General features: G+C 54.6%; 1 protein-coding gene across 3 annotated transcripts; it reads right to left on the bottom strand.

The window, feature by feature from the left end:
- Positions 1–1,207: 1,207 nt before the first annotated feature.
- LOC147107967 (SAC3 domain-containing protein 1-like) lies at positions 1,208–13,426 on the bottom strand. 3 transcript variants are annotated; one of them, XM_086004337.1, is made up of 3 exons: positions 13,370–13,426; positions 11,693–12,323; positions 1,208–2,534 (listed from the first exon to the last, which is right to left on the bottom strand). In XM_086004337.1, exons 2-3 carry the CDS (start codon positions 12,276–12,278, stop codon positions 2,056–2,058), a joined length of 1,065 nt encoding a protein of 354 aa, XP_085860463.1. In that variant the 5' UTR covers positions 12,279–12,323; positions 13,370–13,426; the 3' UTR covers positions 1,208–2,055. The 3 variants fall into 3 exon arrangements, with proteins under 3 accessions (XP_085860463.1, XP_085860464.1, XP_085860462.1); XM_086004338.1 differs by having other exon boundaries at positions 13,341–13,424; XM_086004336.1 differs by lacking the exon at positions 13,370–13,426 and adding an exon at positions 13,080–13,332.
- Positions 13,427–19,979: the final 6,553 nt, after the last annotated feature.

Genomic DNA, 19,979 nt, shown 5'->3' with positions numbered 1-19,979 from the left:
ATAAACAAAACAACTTCAAGAGGTCTACATATCAAACGGGAATTTCACACCAACGTGCAACTGGAAACATTTTTACACCCATTAATCTAACAATTCAAAAAAGCAAGTTAAAAGTAAAAAAACAGCCTTGTTGGAGAAAAATCTAAAGCACAAAGAGGAGGCCATTCAGCCCCTCGAGCCTGTTCCGCCATTCGATCAGATTGTGGCTGATCTCAATCTGAACTCCATTTACCCGCCTTGGTTCCGCGACCCAACAAAGGTCAATTGACTTTTTGGGGAAGAGTTCCAGATTTCCACTACCCTTTGTGTGTAGAAGTGCTTCCTGACATCACCGCTAGTCCGTCAATAACTTTGCTCGGATTCACTGCAATATCTCGGTGGACAACTTCAAGCAGAAGGCTAACTAACGGGTCTTCACTGGTCGAACTGACCCTCTCGAGAAGAACGTCGCTTGTCTTTCTAGCCCATGATCCGAGGCCGTTCTTTCGAAAGACAGAGCGGTCAAATAAAAACAATTTCAGAAATTTCGGGAGCTGTTGGAAGCCCCTGAACACACTCTGTTTAACTTGGGATGGTCACAATATTGGGATTTATTATATAAAGGAAAGAACTTCTATTTCTGTCGCGCCTTTCACCACCTCAGGACGTCCCAAAGCGCTTCACAGCCAATGAAGTACTTTTGAAGTGTGGTCACTGTTGTGCTGTGGGAAAGACGGCAGCCAATTTGCGCACAGCAAGCTCCCACAAACAGCAATGTGATAATGACCAGATAATCTGTTTTAGTGATGTTGGTTGAGGGATAAATATTGGCCCCAGGACACCGGGGAGAACTCCCCTGCTCTTCTTCAAAATAGTGCAATGGGATCTTTTACATCCACCTGAGAGAGCAGACGGGGCCTCGGTTTAACGTCTCATCCGAAAGACGGCACCTCCGACAGTGCAGCACTCCCTCAGCACTGCACTGGAGTGTCAGCCTAGCATGCCTTTCTATAGCGCCTTTCACAACCTCAGGATGTCACAAAGTGCTTTACAGCCACTGTCGTAATGTAGGAAACGCAGCAGCCATTTTGTCTTTCTTTTCTGTTTACACCTCTCGGAGCTCAGCTTTCAAGAAGTCAGTCAGAGAGAGGTGAGAGGTCAGCTCTGGTCATCAACATATCATCACACTTAGAATCCAATAAAATAAAATAAAACCTTAATTTAAAAAAACGTTTCAATATAAAATTTATACAAATAAAATACAGTGAAGAAGACAACAAACACTCCCAGGGCAGGTACAGCACGGGTTAGATACAGAGTAAAGCTCCCTCTACACTGTCCCCATCAAACACTCCCAGGGCAGGTACAGCACGGGTTAGATACAGAGTAAAACTCCCTCTACACTGTCCCATCAAACACTTCCAGGGCAGGTACAGCACGGGTTAGTTACAGAGTAAAACTCCCTCTACACTGTCCCCATCAAACACTCCCAGGGCAGGTACAGCACAGGTTAGATACAGAGTAAAGCTCCCTCTACACTGTCCCATCAAACACTCCCAGGGCAGGTACAGCACGGGTTAGATACAGAGTAAAGCTCCCTCTACACTGTCCCATCAAACACTCCCAGGGCAGGTACAGCACGGATTAGATACAGAGTAAAGCTCCCTCTACACTGTCCCATCAAACACTCCCAGGGCAGGTACAGCACGGGTTAGATACAGAGTAAAGCTCCCTCTGCACTGCCCCCAGCCTCAGTACAGCGCCCCCTGCTGCTCCTCTTAGTGCACCAGCCGTCCTGTGGCCTCCCACAGTCAGACAGCCAATTCAGTGCAGGTTCGGGGCAGTTTTGTGCAGTGGGAAAGCTCTCTCACTCCCCTCCCCCTCCCCCCCTGCCCAGTAGGGCCCTCACAGAAGCAGACAGGACAGTTTCCCACCCACCCCCTCCATTAGACTGGGCGGACTGGAACACAGGTCCCAGGCTAACCCGTTGTCCCAGGCTAACCCAGGCCTTTTAAAGAGCACCAGGTGTGGAGCAGGTGATGTTATGGGGAGGGGTGGTGTCTGCCTGTCTGGCGCTCAGTCTGGTGATGGTCTGTGGCCGTGGATGATGTTCGACTTCGTTCTGTCTCCTTGCTTTTTGCTGATGAGACCCAGTGCTGGGGGTCCGGGGCTGGATCCGGGGCCGGGGTCCCTGTAGCAGCTCCTCTGGAAACGCACCGAGCCACCGGTCACCTCCAGGCCGTGCAGTTGACAGAGTTCAGCGGCCAAGTGCTGGCTGTCCACGACCAGCAGGTCCGCCAGGGTCTGGAGTGGGTAGCGGCAGTTGCGGCTGCTGTAACCGTGGCTATAGACACGGAGCAGTCCGCGCCGGAGCGCCTGGATGTGCCGGTGAACTGCGCAGCTGCGCAGGAAGGGCAGGTGGCGCACTGCGCGCAGGCAACGCACGTAGTTTCCTTCTTCCGAAGCTCGGTTCACGCTGAAGGCCAGCTGCATGTCAGGTGCATCTCTGATGTGGTTGGGCAGGAGCAAGACGTGACGGAGAGCTTTCAGTGACCCTGGGGACACAGAGGGAGAGTCTGGGATCATTACACAGCGAGAGAGAGAGTCTGGGATCATTACACAGTGAGAGAGTGTCTGGGATCATTACACAGCGAGAGAGTGTCTGGGATCATTACACAGCGAGAGAGAGAGTCTGGGATCATTACACAGCGAGAGGGAGTCTGGGATCATTACACAGCGAGAGGGATTCTGGGATCATTACACAGCGAGAGAGTGCCTGGGATCATTACACAGCAAGAGAGAGAGTCTGGGATCATTACACAGCAAGAGGGAGTCTGGGATCATTACACAGCGAGAGAGAGAGTCTGGGATCATTACACAGCGAGAGAGAGAGTCTGGGATCATTACACAGCGAGAGGGAGAGTCTGGGATCATTACACAGCGAGAGGGAGTCTGGGATCATTACACAGCGAGAGAGAGTCTGGGATCATTACACAGCGAGAGGGAGTCTGGGATCATTACACAGCGAGAGAGAGAGTCTGGGATCATTACACAGCGAGAGGGAGTCTGGGATCATTACACAGCGAGAGAGTCTGGGATCATTACACAGCGAGGGAGAGTCTGGGATCATTACACAGCGAGAGAGAGAGTCTGGGATCATTACACAGCGAGAGGGAGAGTCTGGGATCATTACACAGCGAGAGAGAGTCTGGGATCATTACACAGCGAGAGGGAGAGTCTGGGGTCATTACACAGCGAGAGAGTCTGGGATCATTACACAGCGAGAGGGAGAGTCTGTGATCATTACACAGCGAGAGGGAGTCTGGGATCATTACACAGCGAGAGAGAGTCTGGGATCAGTACACAGCGAGAGAGAGAGTCTGGGATCATTACACAGCGAGAGAGTCTGGGATCATTACACAGCGAGAGAGGGGGTCTGGGATCATTACACAGCGAGAGAGAGAGTCTGGGATCATTACACAGCGAGAGAGAGTCTGGGATCATTACACAGCGAGAGAGAGTCTGGGATCATTACACAGCGAGAGAGAGAGTCTGGGATCATTACACAGCGAGAGAGAGTCTGGGATCATTACACAGCGAGCGAGAGAGTCTGGGATCATTACACAGCGAGAGAGTCTGGGATCATTACACAGCGAGAGGGAGAGTCTGGGATCATTACACAGCGAGAGAGAGTCTGGGATCATTACACAGCGAGAGAGAGTCTGGGATCATTACACAGCGAGAGTCTGGGATCATTACACAGCGAGAGGGAGAGTCTGGGATCATTACACAGCGAGAGAGAGTCTGGGATCATTACACAGCGAGAGGGAGAGTCTGGGATCATTACACAGCGAGAGAGAGTCTGGGATCATTACACAGCGAGAGAGAGTCTGGGATCATTACACAGCGAGAGAGAGTCTGGGATCATTACACAGCGAGAGAGAGTCTGGGATCATTACACAGCGAGAGAGAGTCTGGGATCATTACACAGCGAGAGAGAGTCTGGGATCATTACACAGCGAGAGAGAGTCTGGGATCATTACACAGCGAGAGAGAGTCTGGGATCATTACACAGCGAGAGAGAGTCTGGGATCATTACACAGCGAGAGAGAGTCTGAGATCATTACACAGCGAGAGGGAGAGTCTGGGATCATTACACAGCGAGAGAGAGTCTGAGATCATTACACAGCGAGAGAGAGTCTGGGATCATTACACAGCGAGAGAGAGTCTGGGATCATTACACAGCGAGAGGGAGAGTCTGGGATCATTACACAGCGAGAGAGTCTGGGATCATTACACAGCGAGAGTGAGTGTCTGGGATCATTACACAGCGAGAGAGTCTGGGATCATTACACAGCGAGAGAGAGTGTCTGGGATCATTACACAGCGAGAGGGAGTCTGGGATCATTACACAGCGAGAGAGAGAGTCTGGGATCATTACACAGCGAGAGAGAGTGTCTGGGATCATTACACAGCGAGAGGGAGTCTGGGATCATTACACAGCGAGAGAGAGAGTCTGGGATCATTACACAGCGAGAGGGAGAGTCTGGGATCATTACACAGCGAGAGAGAGTCTGGGATCATTGCACAGCGAGAGAGAGAGTCTGGGATCATTGCACAGCGAGAGAGAGAGTCTGGGATCATTACACAGCGAGAGAGAGAGTCTGGGATCATTACACAGCGAGAGAGTGTGTCTGGGATCATTACACAGTGAGAGAGAGAGTCTGGGATCATTACACAGCGAGAGGGAGAGTCTGGGATCATTGCACAGCGAGAGAGAGAGTCTGGGATCATTACACAGCGAGAGAGAGAGTCTGGGATCATTACACAGCGAGAGAGAGTCTGGGATCATTACACAGCGAGAGAGAGTCTGGGATCATTACACAGCGAGAGAGAGTCTGGGATCATTACACAGCGAGGGAGAGTCTGGGATCATTACACAGCGAGAGGGAGAGTCTGGGATCATTACACAGCGAGAGAGTCTGGGATCATTACACAGCGAGAGGGAGAGTCTGGGATCATTACACAGCGAGAGAGTGTGTCTGGGATCATTACACAGCGAGAGGGAGACAGTCTGGGATCATTACACAGCGAGAGTCTGGGATCATTACACAGCGAGAGAGAGAGTCTGGGATCATTACACAGCGAGAGAGAGTCTGGGATCATTACACAGCGAGAGAGTGTGTCTGGGATCATTGCACAGCGAGAGAGAGAGTCTGGGATCATTACACAGCGAGAGAGTCTGGGATCATTACACAGCGAGAGAGAGAGTCTGGGATCATTACACAGCGAGAGAGAGAGTCTGGGATCATTACACAGCGAGAGGGAGAGTCTGGGATCATTACACAGCGAGAGGGGGTCTGGGATCATTACACAGCGAGAGAGAGTCTGGGATCATTACACAGCGAGAGAGAGTCTGGGATCATTACACAGCGAGAGAGAGTCTGGGATCATTACACAGCGAGAGAGAGTCTGGGATCATTACACAGCGAGAGAGTGTGTCTGGGATCATTGCACAGCGAGAGAGAGAGTCTGGGATCATTACACAGCGAGAGAGTCTGGGATCATTACACAGCGAGAGAGAGAGTCTGGGATCATTACACAGCGAGAGAGAGAGTCTGGGATCATTACACAGCGAGAGGGAGAGTCTGGGATCATTACACAGCGAGAGGGGGTCTGGGATCATTACACAGCGAGAGAGTGTGTCTGGGATCATTACACAGCGAGAGGGAGTCTGGGATCATTACACAGCGAGAGGGAGACAGTCTGGGATCATTACACAGCGAGAGAGTGTGTCTGGGATCATTACACAGCGAGAGAGAGAGTCTGGGATCATTACACAGCGAGAGAGAGTCTGGGATCACTACACAGCGAGAGAGAGTCTGGGATCATTACACAGCGAGAGGGAGAGTCTGGGATCATTACACAGCGAGAGGGAGAGTCTGGGATCATTACACAGCGAGAGAGAGTCTGGGATCATTACACAGCGAGAGAGTCTGGGATCATTACACAGCGAGAGAGTGAGTCTGGGATCATTACACAGCGAGAGTCTGGGATCATTACACAGCGAGAGAGAGTCTGGGATCATTACACAGCGAGAGAGAGAGTCTGGGATCATTACACAGCGAGAGAGTCTGGGATCATTACACAGCGAGAGGGAGAGTCTGGGATCATTACACAGCGAGAGAGAGAGTCTGGGATCATTACACAGCGAGAGTCTGGGATCATTACACAGCGAGAGAGAGTCTGGGATCATTACACAGCGAGAGAGTGTCTGGGATCATTACACAGCGAGAGAGAGAGTCTGGGATCATTACACAGCGAGAGGGAGAGTCTGGGATCATTACACAGCGAGAGAGAGTCTGGGATCATTACACTGCGAGAGAGAGAGTCTGGGATCATTACACAGCGAGAGAGAGAGTCTGGGATCATTACACAGCGAGAGTCTGGGATCATTACACAGCGAGAGAGAGTCTGGGATCATTACACAGCGAGAGAGAGAGTCTGGGATCATTACACAGCGAGAGAGAGAGTCTGGGATCATTACACAGCGAGAGAGTGTCTGGGATCATTACACAGCGAGAGGGAGAGTCTGGGATCATTACACAGCGACAGAGAGTCTGGGATCATTACACAGCGAGAGAGAGTCTGGGATCATTACACAGCGAGAGGGAGAGTCTGGGATCATTACACAGCGAGAGAGAGTCTGGGATCATTACACAGCGAGAGAGAGAGTCTGGGATCATTACACAGCGAGAGAGTGTCTGGGATCATTACACAGCGAGAGAGTGTCTGGGATCATTACACAGCGAGAGTGTCTGGGATCATTACACAGCGAGAGGGAGAGTCTGGGATCATTACACAGCGAGAGGGAGAGTCTGGGATCATTACACAGCGAGAGAGTGTCTGATATCATTACACAGCGAGAGAGAGTGTCTGGGATCATTACACAGCGAGAGAGAGTCTGCGATCATTACACAGTGAGAGAGTCTGGGATCATTACACAGCGAGAGGGAGAGTCTGGGATCATTACACAGCGAGAGAGAGAGTCTGGGATCATTACACAGCGAGAGAGTCTGGGATCATTACACAGCGAGAGGGAGAGTCTGGGATCATTACACAGCGAGAGAGAGAGTCTGGGATCATTACACAGCGAGAGAGTGTGTCTGGTATCATTACACAGCGAGAGGGAGACAGTCTGGGATCATTACACAGCGAGAGAGTGTGTCTGGGATCATTACACAGCGAGAGAGAGAGTCTGGGATCATTACACAGCGAGAGAGAGAGTCTGGGATCATTACACAGCGAGAGAGTGAGTCTGGGATCATTACACAGCGAGAGAGAGTGTCTGGGATCATTACACAGCGAGAGAGAGTCTGGGATCATTACACAGCGAGAGAGTGTCTGGGATCATTACACAGCGAGAGGGAGTCTGGGATCATTACACAGCGAGAGAGAGTCTGGGATCATTACACAGCGAGAGGGAGAGTCTGGGATCATTACACAGCGAGAGAGAGTCTGGGATCATTACACAGCGAGAGAGAGAGTCTGGGATCATTACACAGCGAGAGAGAGACAGTCTGGGATCATTACACAGCGAGAGAGTGTGTCTGGGATCATTACACAGCGAGAGGGAGAGTCTGGGATCATTACACAGCGAGAGGGAGAGTCTGGGATCATTACACAGCGAGAGAGAGTGTCTGGGATCATTACACAGCGAGAGAGAGTCTGGGATCATTACACAGCGAGAGGGAGAGTCTGGGATCATTACACAGCGAGAGGGAGAGTCTGGGATCATTACACAGCGAGAGAGAGACAGTCTGGGATCATTACACAGCGAGAGGGAGAGTCTGGGATCATTACACAGCGAGAGAGAGACAGTCTGGGATCATTACACAGCGAGAGAGTGTGTCTGGGATCATTACACAGCGAGAGGGAGAGTCTGGGATCATTACACAGCGAGAGGGAGAGTCTGGGATCATTACACAGCGAGAGGGAGAGTCTGGGATCATTACACAGCGAGAGAGAGACAGTCTGGGATCATTACACAGCGAGAGGGAGAGTCTGGGATCATTACACAGCGAGAGAGAGTCTGGGATCATTACACAGCGAGAGGGAGAGTCTGGGATCATTACACAGCGAGAGAGTGTGTCTGGGATCATTACACAGCGAGAGAGAGTCTGGGATCATTACACAGCGAGAGAGAGAGTCTGGGATCATTACACAGCGAGAGAGAGTCTGGGATCATTACACAGCGAGAGAGAGAGTCTGGGATCATTACACAGCGAGAGAGAGTCTGGGATCATTACACAGCAAATAAGGTGCCACACAAGAGGTTTTTGCACAAAATTAGGACTCATGGTATTGGGGTAATATGGATTGAGGATTGGTTAATGGACAGAAAACAGAGAGTAGGAATAAACGGGACTTTCTCGGGTTGGCAGGCTGTAACTGGTGGGGTGCCGCAAGGATCAGTGTTGGGGCCTCAGCTATTCACAATCTATATTAATGACTTAGGTGAAGGGACCGAGTGTAATGTATCCAAGTTTGCTGATGATACAAAGTTAGGTGGGAAAGTAAGTTGTGAGGAGAACACAAAGAGGCTGCAGAGAGATATGGAAAGGTTGACTGAGTGGGCAAGAACATGGCAAATGGAATACAGTGTGGGGAAGTGTGAAGTTATCCACTTTAGTAGGAAAAACAGAAAAGCAGAATATTTTTTGAATGGTGAGAAACTGGGAAATATTTGCACTCAGAGGGACCTGGGTGTCCTTGTACACGAATCACTGAAAGTTAACATACAGGTACAGCAAGCAATTAGGAAAGCAAATGGTACGTTGGCTTCTGTTACAAAGGGATTTGAGTATAAGAGTAAAGACATCTTACTGCAATTATATAGGGTCCTGGTGAGGCCACACCTGGAGTATTGTGTACAGTTTTGGTCTCCTTACCTAAGGAAGGATATACTTGCCATAGAGGGAGTGCAACGAAGGTTCACCAGACTGGTTCCTGGGATGGGGGGATTGTCCTATGAGGAGAGATTGAGTAGACTAGGCCTATATTCTCTGGAGTTTAGAAGAATGAGAGGTGATCTCATTGAAACATACAAAATTCTTACAGGGCTTGACAGGGTAGATGCAGGGAGGATGTTTCCCCTGGCTGGGGAGTCTAGAACCAGAGGTCACAGTCTCAGAATAAGGGGTCGGCCATTTAGGACTGAGATGAGGAGAAATTTCTTCACTCAGAGGGCGGTGAATCTTTGGAATTCTCTGCCCCAGAGGGCTTCGCCGGGATCAAGCGGAAGCCAAGCGCAGGCAGCGCAAGGAGCGCACGTCAACCCAAGCACCCCACCCACCCGCCCCTTCAACCACCGTCTGCCCCACCTGTGACAGAGACTGGAGGCCCCGCATTGGACTCATCAGTCACCTGCGAACTCATTTTTAATGTGGAAGCAAGTCATCCTCGGTTCCCAGGGACTGCCTGAGAAGAGAAGAAAGGAAAGAGCATACCATCGTGCAAAGAATCGTGTAGATTCAGGGGACTGGGAGAGAGAAAGACCAGCAAAGGAAGACAAAAAGATAGTAAGAGCTGCAAAAAGGGAATATGAAAAGAAACTTGCGAGGGATATCAAGATTAACACAAATGGTTTTAACAATTATATTAGAAGAGAAAGGGTAATGTGGGCCCTTCCAAATCAGCTGTGGGTAATATTGCAAATAAAAATAAGGAAATGGCAGACTTGTTGAATAATTACTTTGTGTCAGTCTTCACAGTAGAGGAAGAGGATAATAAATCTGACATTCCAGGGAAACTAATAACGAATCATGGACTGGAACTCACTAAAGTTAACGTGAGCAAGAAAACAGTATTAGAAAAAATAATGGCACTAAAGACTGACAAATCCCCAGGACCAGGTGGTGTCCACCAATGTTCACTCTAAGCTGCGGTTCTGCAGCTCCCGCGCAGCCGGCTCACCGGCTTTTAAAATAGGACATACATTTAGAAGGGGCGACGTGCCCAAAAAAATTTTGAACCAAAAAAGGATAGATCCGAGTATTAGCTAAATGGTCAAAAGCCTAAAGCTCCCTCTACACTGTCCCATCAAACACTCCCAGGGCAGGTACAGCACGGGTTAGATACAGAGTAAAGCTCCCTCTACACTGTCCCATCAAACACTCCCAGGGCAGGTACAGCACAGGGTTAGATACAGAGTAAAGCTCCCTCGACATTGTCCCATCAAACACTCCCAGGGCAGGTACAGCACGGGTTAGATACAGAATAAAGCTCCCTCTACACTGTCCCATCAAACACTCCCAGGGCAGGTACAGCACGGGTTAGATACAGCACGGGTTAGATACAGAGTAAAGCTCCCTCTACACTGTCCCATCAAACACTCCCAGGGCAGGTACAGCACGGGTTAGATACAGAGTAAAGCTCCCTCTACACTGTCCCATCAAACACTCCCAGGGCAGGTACAGCACGGGTTACATACAGAGTAAAGCTTCCTCTACACTGTCCCATCAAACACTCCCAGGGCAGGTACAGCACGGGTTAGATACAGAGTAAAGCTCCCTCTACACTGTCCCATCAAACACTCCCAGGGCAGGTACAGCATGGGTTAGATACAGAGTAAAGCTCCCTCTACACTGTCCCATCAAACACTCCCAGGGCAGGTACAGCACGGGTTAGACACAGAGTAAAGCTCCCTCTACACTGTCCCCATCAAACACTCCCAGGGCAGGTACAGCACGGGTTAGATACAGAGTAAAGCTCCCTCTACACTGTCCCATCAAACACTCCCAGGGCAGGTACAGCACGGGTTAGATACAGAGTAAAGCTCCCTCTACACTGTCCCATCAAACACTCCCAGGGCAGGTACAGCACGGGTTAGATACAGAGTAAAGCTCCCTTTACACTGTCCCATCAAACACTCCCAGGGCAGGTACAGCGCAGGTTAGATACAGAGTAAAGCTCCCTCTACACTGTCCCATCAAACACTCCCAGGGCAGGTACAGCACGGGTTAGACACAGAGTAAAGCTCCCTCTACACTGTCCCCATCAAACACTCCCAGGGCAGGTACAGCACGGGTTAGATACAGAGTAAAGCTCCCTCTACACTGTCCCATCAAACACTCCCAGGGCAGGTACAGCACAGGTTAGATACAGAGTAAAGCTCCCTCTACACTGTCCCATCAAACACTCCCAGGGCAGGTACAGCACGGGTTAGATACAGAGTAAAGCTCCCTCTACACTGTCCCATCAAACACTCCCAGGGCAGGTACAGCACGGGTTAGATACTAAGTAAAGCTCCCTCTACACTGTCCCATCAAACACTCCCAGGGCAGGTACAGCACAGGTTAGATACAGAGTAAAGCTCCCTTTACACTGTCCCATCAAACACTCCCAGGGCAGGTACAGCACAGGTTAGATACAGAGTAAAGCTCCCTCTACACTGTCCCATCAAACACTCGCAGGTCGAGTACAGAATGAATATTTGAAGTGGGGGTACGGGAAGAGCAGAGCAGTGGAATTAATTCTGGAATGCTCTAACAGAGAGTTGTCAAAGATACAATGGGCTGAATGGCCTCCTTCTGTGCTGTAAACTTCCATGATCGTTGGAAGAGGCCCATCGGAGGGTCCGATTGATGGGAACACCTCGCACCCACCCCCCACGAGCTCGCTCCGTGACAGTGTTTTCTGCACACGGACATACCCAGGTTATACAGCAGGGCGAGAGCCTGAAACTCGGCTTCATTCTCATAATTCCCAGTGGAATAGCTGGCGAGTAGGCAGCTGAAACACTCCTGTATGTGAACGTCATTCATCTTCGGATCGAAGACCTGGATGGGCTCTTTGCACAGCCAGTACGCGGCACAGAGGAGGAAACGCAGACACTTCTCCAGAATGGTCACTCCGATTTGGCCGCTGACCCGTTGGATGGTCATGTCCTGACGGACACTGCGCAGACGGTCAAACACGTAGTCATAGACCTCTGCCCAGGGCTCCTCGCGCCTGGGAATGATTTCATCGATCAGGTAGTGGACAGTTTGCAGCAAGACACCGGCCGGGCGAAGCTCACACAGTCGAGCAGCCTCCTTCCCAGCCGCTGGCCGTGAATATTCCTTCACCGTTCTCTGCGGGTCAGCTTCGGGTGGCTGGTTTCTCGCCGTTCCCACTAGGATTTCAAACTTGTGAAGTCTCTTCTGCCTCTGTCGCTCATCCCTCTCTCGATCCGGACACATGCCGAGGCAGGTTCCCACCTGGACCACATCCGGCTCCGCACACTTTGCAGACGTCATATCCGCGTTCGGCAAACCAGCATTCCCGAAGAGGAATATCCTGGCCTGAAGAAGGAAAGAGGAGATACATAGGAATATGAGCAGGGAGATATCCTTCGCTCCCCTGGCGATTCAGTCAGTTAAGATCATAGGCCATTCGTCCCATCGTGCCTGTGCCGGCTCTTTGGAAGAGCAATCCAACCAGGGGGCATAGATTTAAAGTAATTGGTCGGAGGTTTAGAGAGGATTTGAGGGGAAATGTTTTCACCCAGAGGGTGGTGGGGTCTGGAACTCACTGCCTGAAAGGGTGGGAGAGGCAGAAACCCTCACCACATTTAAAAAGTGCTTGGATATGCACTTGAAGTGTCGTAACCGACAGGGCTACGGACCGAGAGCTGGGAAGTGGGATTAGGCTGGATCGTTCTTTGTCGGCCGGCACGGACACGACGGGCCGAATGGCCTCCTTCTGTGCCATAACTTTCTATGATTCTATAATCAGTCCCACTCCCCGCGGTTTCCCCACAGCCCCGCACTATTCCCCCCCACAGCCCCGCACTATTCCCCCCCACAGCCCCGCACTATTCCCCCCCACAGCCCCGCACTATTCCCCCCCACAGCCCCGCGCTATTTCCCCCACAGCCCCGCGCTATTCCCCCCCACAGCCCCGCGCTATTCCCCCCCACAGCCCCGCACTATTCCCCACAGCCCCGCACTATTTCCCCCCACAGCCCCGCGCTATTTCCCCCACAGCCCCGCGCTATTCCCCCACAGCCCCGCGCTATCCCCCCCCAGTATTTATCCAATTCCCCTTTTGAAAGTTACCATTGAATCTGCTTCCACCGCCCTTTCAGGCAGCGCGTTCCAGATCACAACAACTGAGGCAATGGGGGGAGGCCCCCAATGACGGGCAATCAAGAGATAAAAAACCCTGAAAATTAACAATTAAATTAAAGTTTGGTTACTGGGGTTAATGAAGCTCCAGGCCCTGCGGGAGGCCCCGAGCGTCAGTGACAGCCCGCCCGAAAACAACAAGACAAATCCCCGGCCCGGCCTCTCCCCGAGCCCCGGCCCGGCCTCACCCACCGCAGGCCCCGAGCTCCGGCCTCTCCCACCGCAGGCCCCGAGCTCCGGCCTCTCCCACCGCAGGCCCCGAGCCCCGGCCTCACCCACCGCAGGCCCCGAGCCCCGGCCTCACCCACCGCCCCGGCCTCACCCACCGCAGGCCCCGAGCTCCGGCCTCACCCACCGCAGGCCCCGAGCCATCGGCCTCTCCCACCGCAGGCCCCGAGCCCCGGCCTCTCCCAGAGCCCCGGCCTCACCCACCGCAGGCCCCGAGCTCCGGCCTCTCCCAGAGCCCCGGCCTCAGCCACCGCAGGCCCCGAGCGCCAGCCTCTCCCAGAGCCCCGGCCTCAGCCACCGCAGGCCCCGAGCTCCGGCCTCTCCCACCGCAGGCCCCGAGCCCCGGCCTCACCCACCGCAGGCCCCGAGCCCCGGCCTCACCCACCGCCCCGGCCTCACCCACCGCAGGCCCCGAGCTCCGGCCTCTCCCACCGCAGGCCCCGAGCCCCGGCCTCTCCCACCGCAGGCCGCTGCTCCCCGCGCCCTCCGGCGGTGGGAATGCCCTGGTTATTTGCCCCTTTCCCCCAAGTCCCCCCAAAGCCGCAGCGTCTCCCCCACTGGCCCCATTCGACCCCATTGCCCCTCACTTTCCCCCCCACTGAACCCATTCCCCCTCACTTTCCCCCCACTGACCCAATTCCCGCTCACTTTCCCCCCCACTGACCCCATTCCCCCTCACTGACCCCATTCCCCCTCACTTTCCCCCCACTGACCCCATTCCCCCTCACTTTCCCCCCACTGACCCCATTCCCCCTCACTTTCCCCCCACTGACCCCATTCCCCCTCACTTTCCCCCCACTGACCCCTTTCCCCCCACTGACCCCATTCCCCCTCACTTTCCCCCCACTGACCCCATTCCCCCTCACTTTCCCCCCACTGACCCCATTCCCCCTCACTTTCCCCTCACTGACCCCATTCCCCCTCACTTTCCCCTCACTGACCCCATTCCCCCTCACTTTCCCCATTCCCCCTCACTTTCCCCATTCCCCCTCACTTTCCCCATTCCCCCTCACTGACCCCATTCCCGCTCACTTTCCCCCCCACTGACCCCATTCCCCCTCACTTCCCCCCCACTGACCCCATCCCCCCTCACTTCCCCCATCCCCCCTCACTTCCCCCATCCCCCCTCACTTCCCCCCCACTGACCCCATCCCCCCTCACTTTCCCCCCACTGACCCCATCCCCCCTCACTTTCCCCCCACTGACCCCATTCCCCCTCACTTTCCCCTCACTGACCCCATTCCCCCTCACTTTCCCCCCCACTGAACCCATTCCCCCTCACTTTCCCCTCACTGACCCCATTCCCCCTCACTGACCCCATTCCCCCTCGCTTTCCCCTCACTGACCCCATTCCCCCTCACTGACCCCATTCCCCCTCACTTTCCCCTCACTGACCCCATTCCCCCCCACTGACCCCATCCCCCCTCACTTTCCCCCCACTGACCGCATCCCCCCTCACTTCCCCCTCACTGACCCCATTCCCCCTCACTGACCCCATTCCCCCTCACTTTCCCCTCACTGACCCCATTCCCCCCCACTGACCCCATTCCCCCTCACTTTCCCCCCCACTGACCCCATTCCCCTTCACTTTCCCCCCCCACCCCTTCACTTTCCCCCCCCACCCCTTCACTTTCCCCCCCACCCCTTCACTTCCCCCCCCCACCCCTTCACTTTCCCCCCCCACCCCTTCACTTTCCCCCCCCCACCCCTTCACTTTCCCCCCCCCACCCCTTCACTTTCCCCCCCCACCCCTTCACTTTCCCCCCCCCCACCCCTTCACTTTCCCCCCCCCCACCCCTTCACTTTCCCCCCCCCACCCCTTCACTTTCCCCCCCCCACCCCTTCACTTTCCCCCCCCCACCCCTTCACTTTCCCCCCCCCACCCCTTCACTTTCCCCCCCCCCACCCCTTCCCCCCCCCCTTCACTTTCCCCCCCCCCTTCACTTTCCCCCCCCTTCACTTTCCCCCCCCTTCACTTCCCCCCCCACCCCTTCACTTCTCCCCCCACCCCTTCACTTTCCCCCCCACCCCTTCACTTTCCCCCCCACCCCTTCACTTTCCCCCCCACCCCTTCACTTTCCCCCCCACCCCTTCACTTTCCCCCCCACCCCTTCACTTTCCCCCCCACCCCTTCACTTTCCCCCCCACCCCTTCACTTTCCCCCCCACCCCTTCACTTTCCCCCCCACCCCTTCACTTTCCCCCCCACCCCTTCACTTTCCCCCCCACCCCTTCACTTTCCCCCCCACTGACCCCATTCCCCCTCACTTACCCCCCCACTGACCCCATTCCCCCTCACTTTCCCCCCCACTGACCCCATCCCCCCTCACTTCCCCCATCCCCCCTCACTTCCCCCCCACTGACCCCCATCCCCCTCACTTCCCCCATCCCCCCTCACTTCCCCCCCACTGACCCCATCCCCCCTCACTTTCCCCCCACTGACCCCATCCCCCCTCACTTTCCCCCCCACTGACCCCATCCCCCCTCACTTCCCCCCCACTGACCCCCTCACTTCCCCCCCACTGACCCCATCCCCCCTCACTTTCCCCCCACTGACCCCATCCCCCCTCACTTTCCCCCCACTGACCCCATCCCCCCTCACTTTCCCCCCACTGACCCCATTCCCCCTCACTTTCCCCCCCACTGACCCCATTCCCCCTCACTTTCCCCCCCACTGACCCCATTCCCCCTCACTTCCCCCCCCCCACTGACCCCATTCCCCCTCACTTCCCCCCCCCCCCACTGGACCCATTCCCCCTCACTTTCCCCTCACTGACCCCATTCCCCCTCACTGACCCCATTCCCCCTCACTGACCCCATTCCCCCTAATTTCCCCCCCACTGACCCCATCCCCCCTCACTTTCCCCCCACTGACCGCATCCCCCCTCACTTTCCCCCCCACTGACCCCATTCCCCCTCACTTTCCCCCCCCACTGACCCCATTCCCCCTCACTTTCCCCCCCACTGACCCCATTCCCCCTCACCTATCCCCCCACTGACCCCATTCCCCCTCACTTACCCCCCCACTGACCCCATTCCCCCTCACTTTCCCCCCCCACTGACCCCATCCCCCCTCACTTCCCCCATTCCCCCCCACTGACCCCATCCCCCCTCACTTTCCCCCCACTGACCCCATCCCCCCTCACTTTCCCCCCACTGACCCCATTCCCCCTCACTTTCCCCCCCACTGACCCCATTCCCCCTCACTTTCCCCCCCACTGAACCCATTCCCCCTCACTTTCCCCCCCACTGAACCCATTCCCCCTCACTTTCCCCTCACTGACCCCATTCCCCCTCACTGACCCCATTCCCCCTCACTTTCCCCCCCACTGAACCCATTCCCCCTCACTTTCCCCCCCACTGAACCCATTCCCCCTCACTTTCCCCTCACTGACCCCATTCCCCCCCACTGACCCCATTCCCCCTCACTTCCCCCCCCACTGACCCCATTCCCCCTCACTTTCCCCCCACTTCCCCCCCCCACTGACCCCATTCCCCCTCACTTTCCCCCCCACTGAACCCATTCCCCCTCACTTTCCCCTCACTGACCCCATTCCCCCCCACTGACCCCATCCCCCCTCACTTTCCCCCCACTGACCACATCCCCCCTCACTTTCCCCCCCACTGACCCCATTCCCCCTCTTCCCCCCCCACTGACCCCATTCCCCCTCACTTTCCCCCCCACTGACCCCATTCCCCCTCACTTATCCCCCCACTGACCCCATTCCCCCTCACTTACCCCCCCACTGACCCCATTCCCCCTCACTTTCCCCCACACTGACCCCATTCCCCCTCACTTTCCCCCCCACTGACCCCATTCCCCCTCACTTATCCCCCCACTGACCCCATTCCCCCTCACTTACCCCCCCACTGACCCCATTCCCCCTCACTTCCCCCCCACTGACCCCATTCCCCCTCACTTTCCCCCCCACTGACCCCATTCCCCCTCACTTTCCCCCCCCCACTGACCCCATTCCCCCTCACTGACCACTGACCCCCCACTGACCCCATTCCCCCTCACTTCCCCCCCACTGACCCATTCCCCCTCACTTCCCCCCCACTGACCCCATTCCCCCTCACTTCCCCCCCACTGACCCCATTCCCCCTCACTTTCCCCCCCACTGACCCCATTCCCTCACTTTCCCCCCCACTGACCCCATTCCCCCTCACTGACCACTGACCCCCCACTGACCCCATTCCCCCTCACTGACCCATTCCCCCTCACTTTCCCCCCACTGACCCCATTCCCCCTCACTTTCCCCCCCACTGACCCAATTCCCTCACTTTCCCCCCACTGACCCCATTCCCCCTCACTGACCCCATTCCCCCTCACTTTCCCCCCACTGACCCCATTCCCCCTCACTGATCCCATTCCCCCTCACTTCCCCCTCACTGACCCCATTCCCCCTCACTGACCCCATTCCCCCTCACTTTCCCCCCACTGACCCCATTCCCCCTCACTTCCCCCATTCCCCCTCACTTCCCCCCACTGACCCCATTCCCCCTCACTTCCCCCCACTGACGCCATTCCCCCTCACTTTCCCCCCACTGACCCCATCCCCCCTCACTTTCCCCCCACTGACCCCATTCCCCCTCACTTTCCCCCCCACTGACCCAATTCCCCCTCACTTTCCCCCCCACTGACCCCATTCCCCCTCACTGACCACTGACCCCCCTCACTTTCCCCCCACTGACGCCATTCCCCCTCACTTTCCCCCCACTGACCCCATTCCCCCTCACTTTCCCCTCACTGACCCCATTCCCCCTCACTTTCCCCCCACTGACCCCATTCCCCCTCACTTTCCCCTCACTGACCCCATTCCCCCACACTTTCCTCTCACTGACCCCATTCCCCCTGACTTTACCCTCACTGACCCCATTCCCCCTCACTTTCCCCTCACTGACCCCATTCCCTCACTTTCCCCCCACTGACCCCATTCCCCCTCACTGACCCCATTCCCCCTCACTTTCCCCTCACTGACCCCATTCCCCCTCACTTTCCCCATTCCCCCTCACATTCCCCCCAGTCCCATTGATCCGTCGCCCAGTGAAACGTCCCGAGGCTCCTCGCCGCGCCGCCACAGCGTAAATCGGACAAAGATTTGACCCGAGCCACAGACGGAGATATTGGGCCGGGCAACCAGAAGCTGGGTCGAAGCGGTGGGTTTTAAGGAGCGTCTCACAGGAGGAGAGAGGCTCAGGGAGGGAATTCCAGAGCTCGGGGCCCCGGCGGCTGAAGGCACGGCCGCCAATGGTGGAGCGATTAAAATCGGGGATGGACAAGAGACTAGAATTGGAGGAACGCGGAGATCTCGGAGGGGAAGTGCAACGAGACCTAGGTGTCCTTGTGCACCAGTCGCTGAAGGTAAGCATGCAGGTGCAGCAGGCGGTTAAGAAGGCAAATGGTATGTTGGCCTTCGTAGCGAGAGGGTTTGAGTACAGGAACAAGGATGTCTTGCTGCTGTTGTACCGGGCCTTGGTGAGACCGCACCTTGAGTATTGTGTGCAGTTTTGGTCGCCTTATCTGAGGAAGGATGTTCTTGCCATGGAGGGAGTGCAGCGAAGATTCACCAGACTGATACCTGGGATGGCAGGAATGACGTATGAGGAGAGATTGGGTCGATTGGGCTTATTCAATTCAATTCAATTCAAATCGCTTTATTGGCATGACAAGTTACATCTTATGTTGCCAAAGCATTGGAAAACATTCATGTTTGTTCACAAAAATACAGACCTATCCATACAGTGTATAAACAGATATATCCCTGAGTGTATAAATATACTTTCATATAATTTATATATACTCTTATCTTATCTTTAGTGGTTGTCCCTCTGTTTATGGCAAGCTGTAACATAGTGTGCCGCTAGTGTTATGCAACTTCTCTCTTCCCCTAGTAGGTATGGGAGTTTTTGGTCGTCATTCAATTTTCTGAATTCCGGGCATATTTTTGTAAATTTTGGGTAGAAATTCTCCCTTATGCCCTGATATTTTCTACAAGCTGTGAGGAAGTGCATCTCTGTCTCCACCATTCCCTGACTGCAGTGAGAGCATATCCTGTCCTCCCTTGGTAGCCGGGTCTGCCTGTGTCTACCTTTTTCGATCGCCAGGCTATATTCACTAAGTCTGTACATTGTCAGGATTTTTCTCAGTTTGCTGTCCTTTACCATGGTCAGGTAATCAGCTATGTTGTATTGTCTGTTTAGGGCCAAGTAGCAATTGAGTTTGCTTTGGGTCTCGCTGGAGTTTAGAAGAATGAGAGAGGATCTCATTGAAACTTATAAAATTCTGACAGGACTGGACAGACTAGATGCAGGAAGGATGTTCCCGATGGTCGGGGAGTCCAGAACCAGGGGTCACAGTCTAAGGATAAGGGGTAGGCCATTTAGGACAGAGATGAGGAGGAATTTCTTCACCCAGAGAGTGGTGAACCTGTGGAATTCTCTACCACAGAAGGCAGTAGAGGCCAATTCATTAAATATATTCAAGAAGGAGTTAGATATATTTCTTAAGGCTAAAGGGATCAAGGGGTATGGGGAGAAAGCAGGGACCGGGTACTGAATTTGGATGATCAGCCATGATCGCATTGAATGGTGGAGCAGGCTC

The sequence above is a fragment of the Somniosus microcephalus genome, chromosome 13, assembly GCF_052327205.1.
Source record: "Somniosus microcephalus isolate GS21.2 chromosome 13, FLI_Smic_1.0, whole genome shotgun sequence".
Taxonomy (NCBI): domain Eukaryota; kingdom Metazoa; phylum Chordata; class Chondrichthyes; order Squaliformes; family Somniosidae; genus Somniosus; species Somniosus microcephalus.
The sequence above is the reverse complement of the archived record's forward strand: the minus strand, read 5'-3'. Positions and strand labels throughout refer to the sequence as shown.

What these genes read in the sequence shown, in the direction of transcription:
- LOC147107967 (XM_086004336.1), bottom strand. An exon ending in CGCCCTGCTGTATAACCTGG is followed by an intron (nt 2,535 to 11,692) that starts GTATGTCCGTGT and finishes CTGTGTCCCCAG; the next exon opens with GGTCACTGAAAGCTCTCCGT.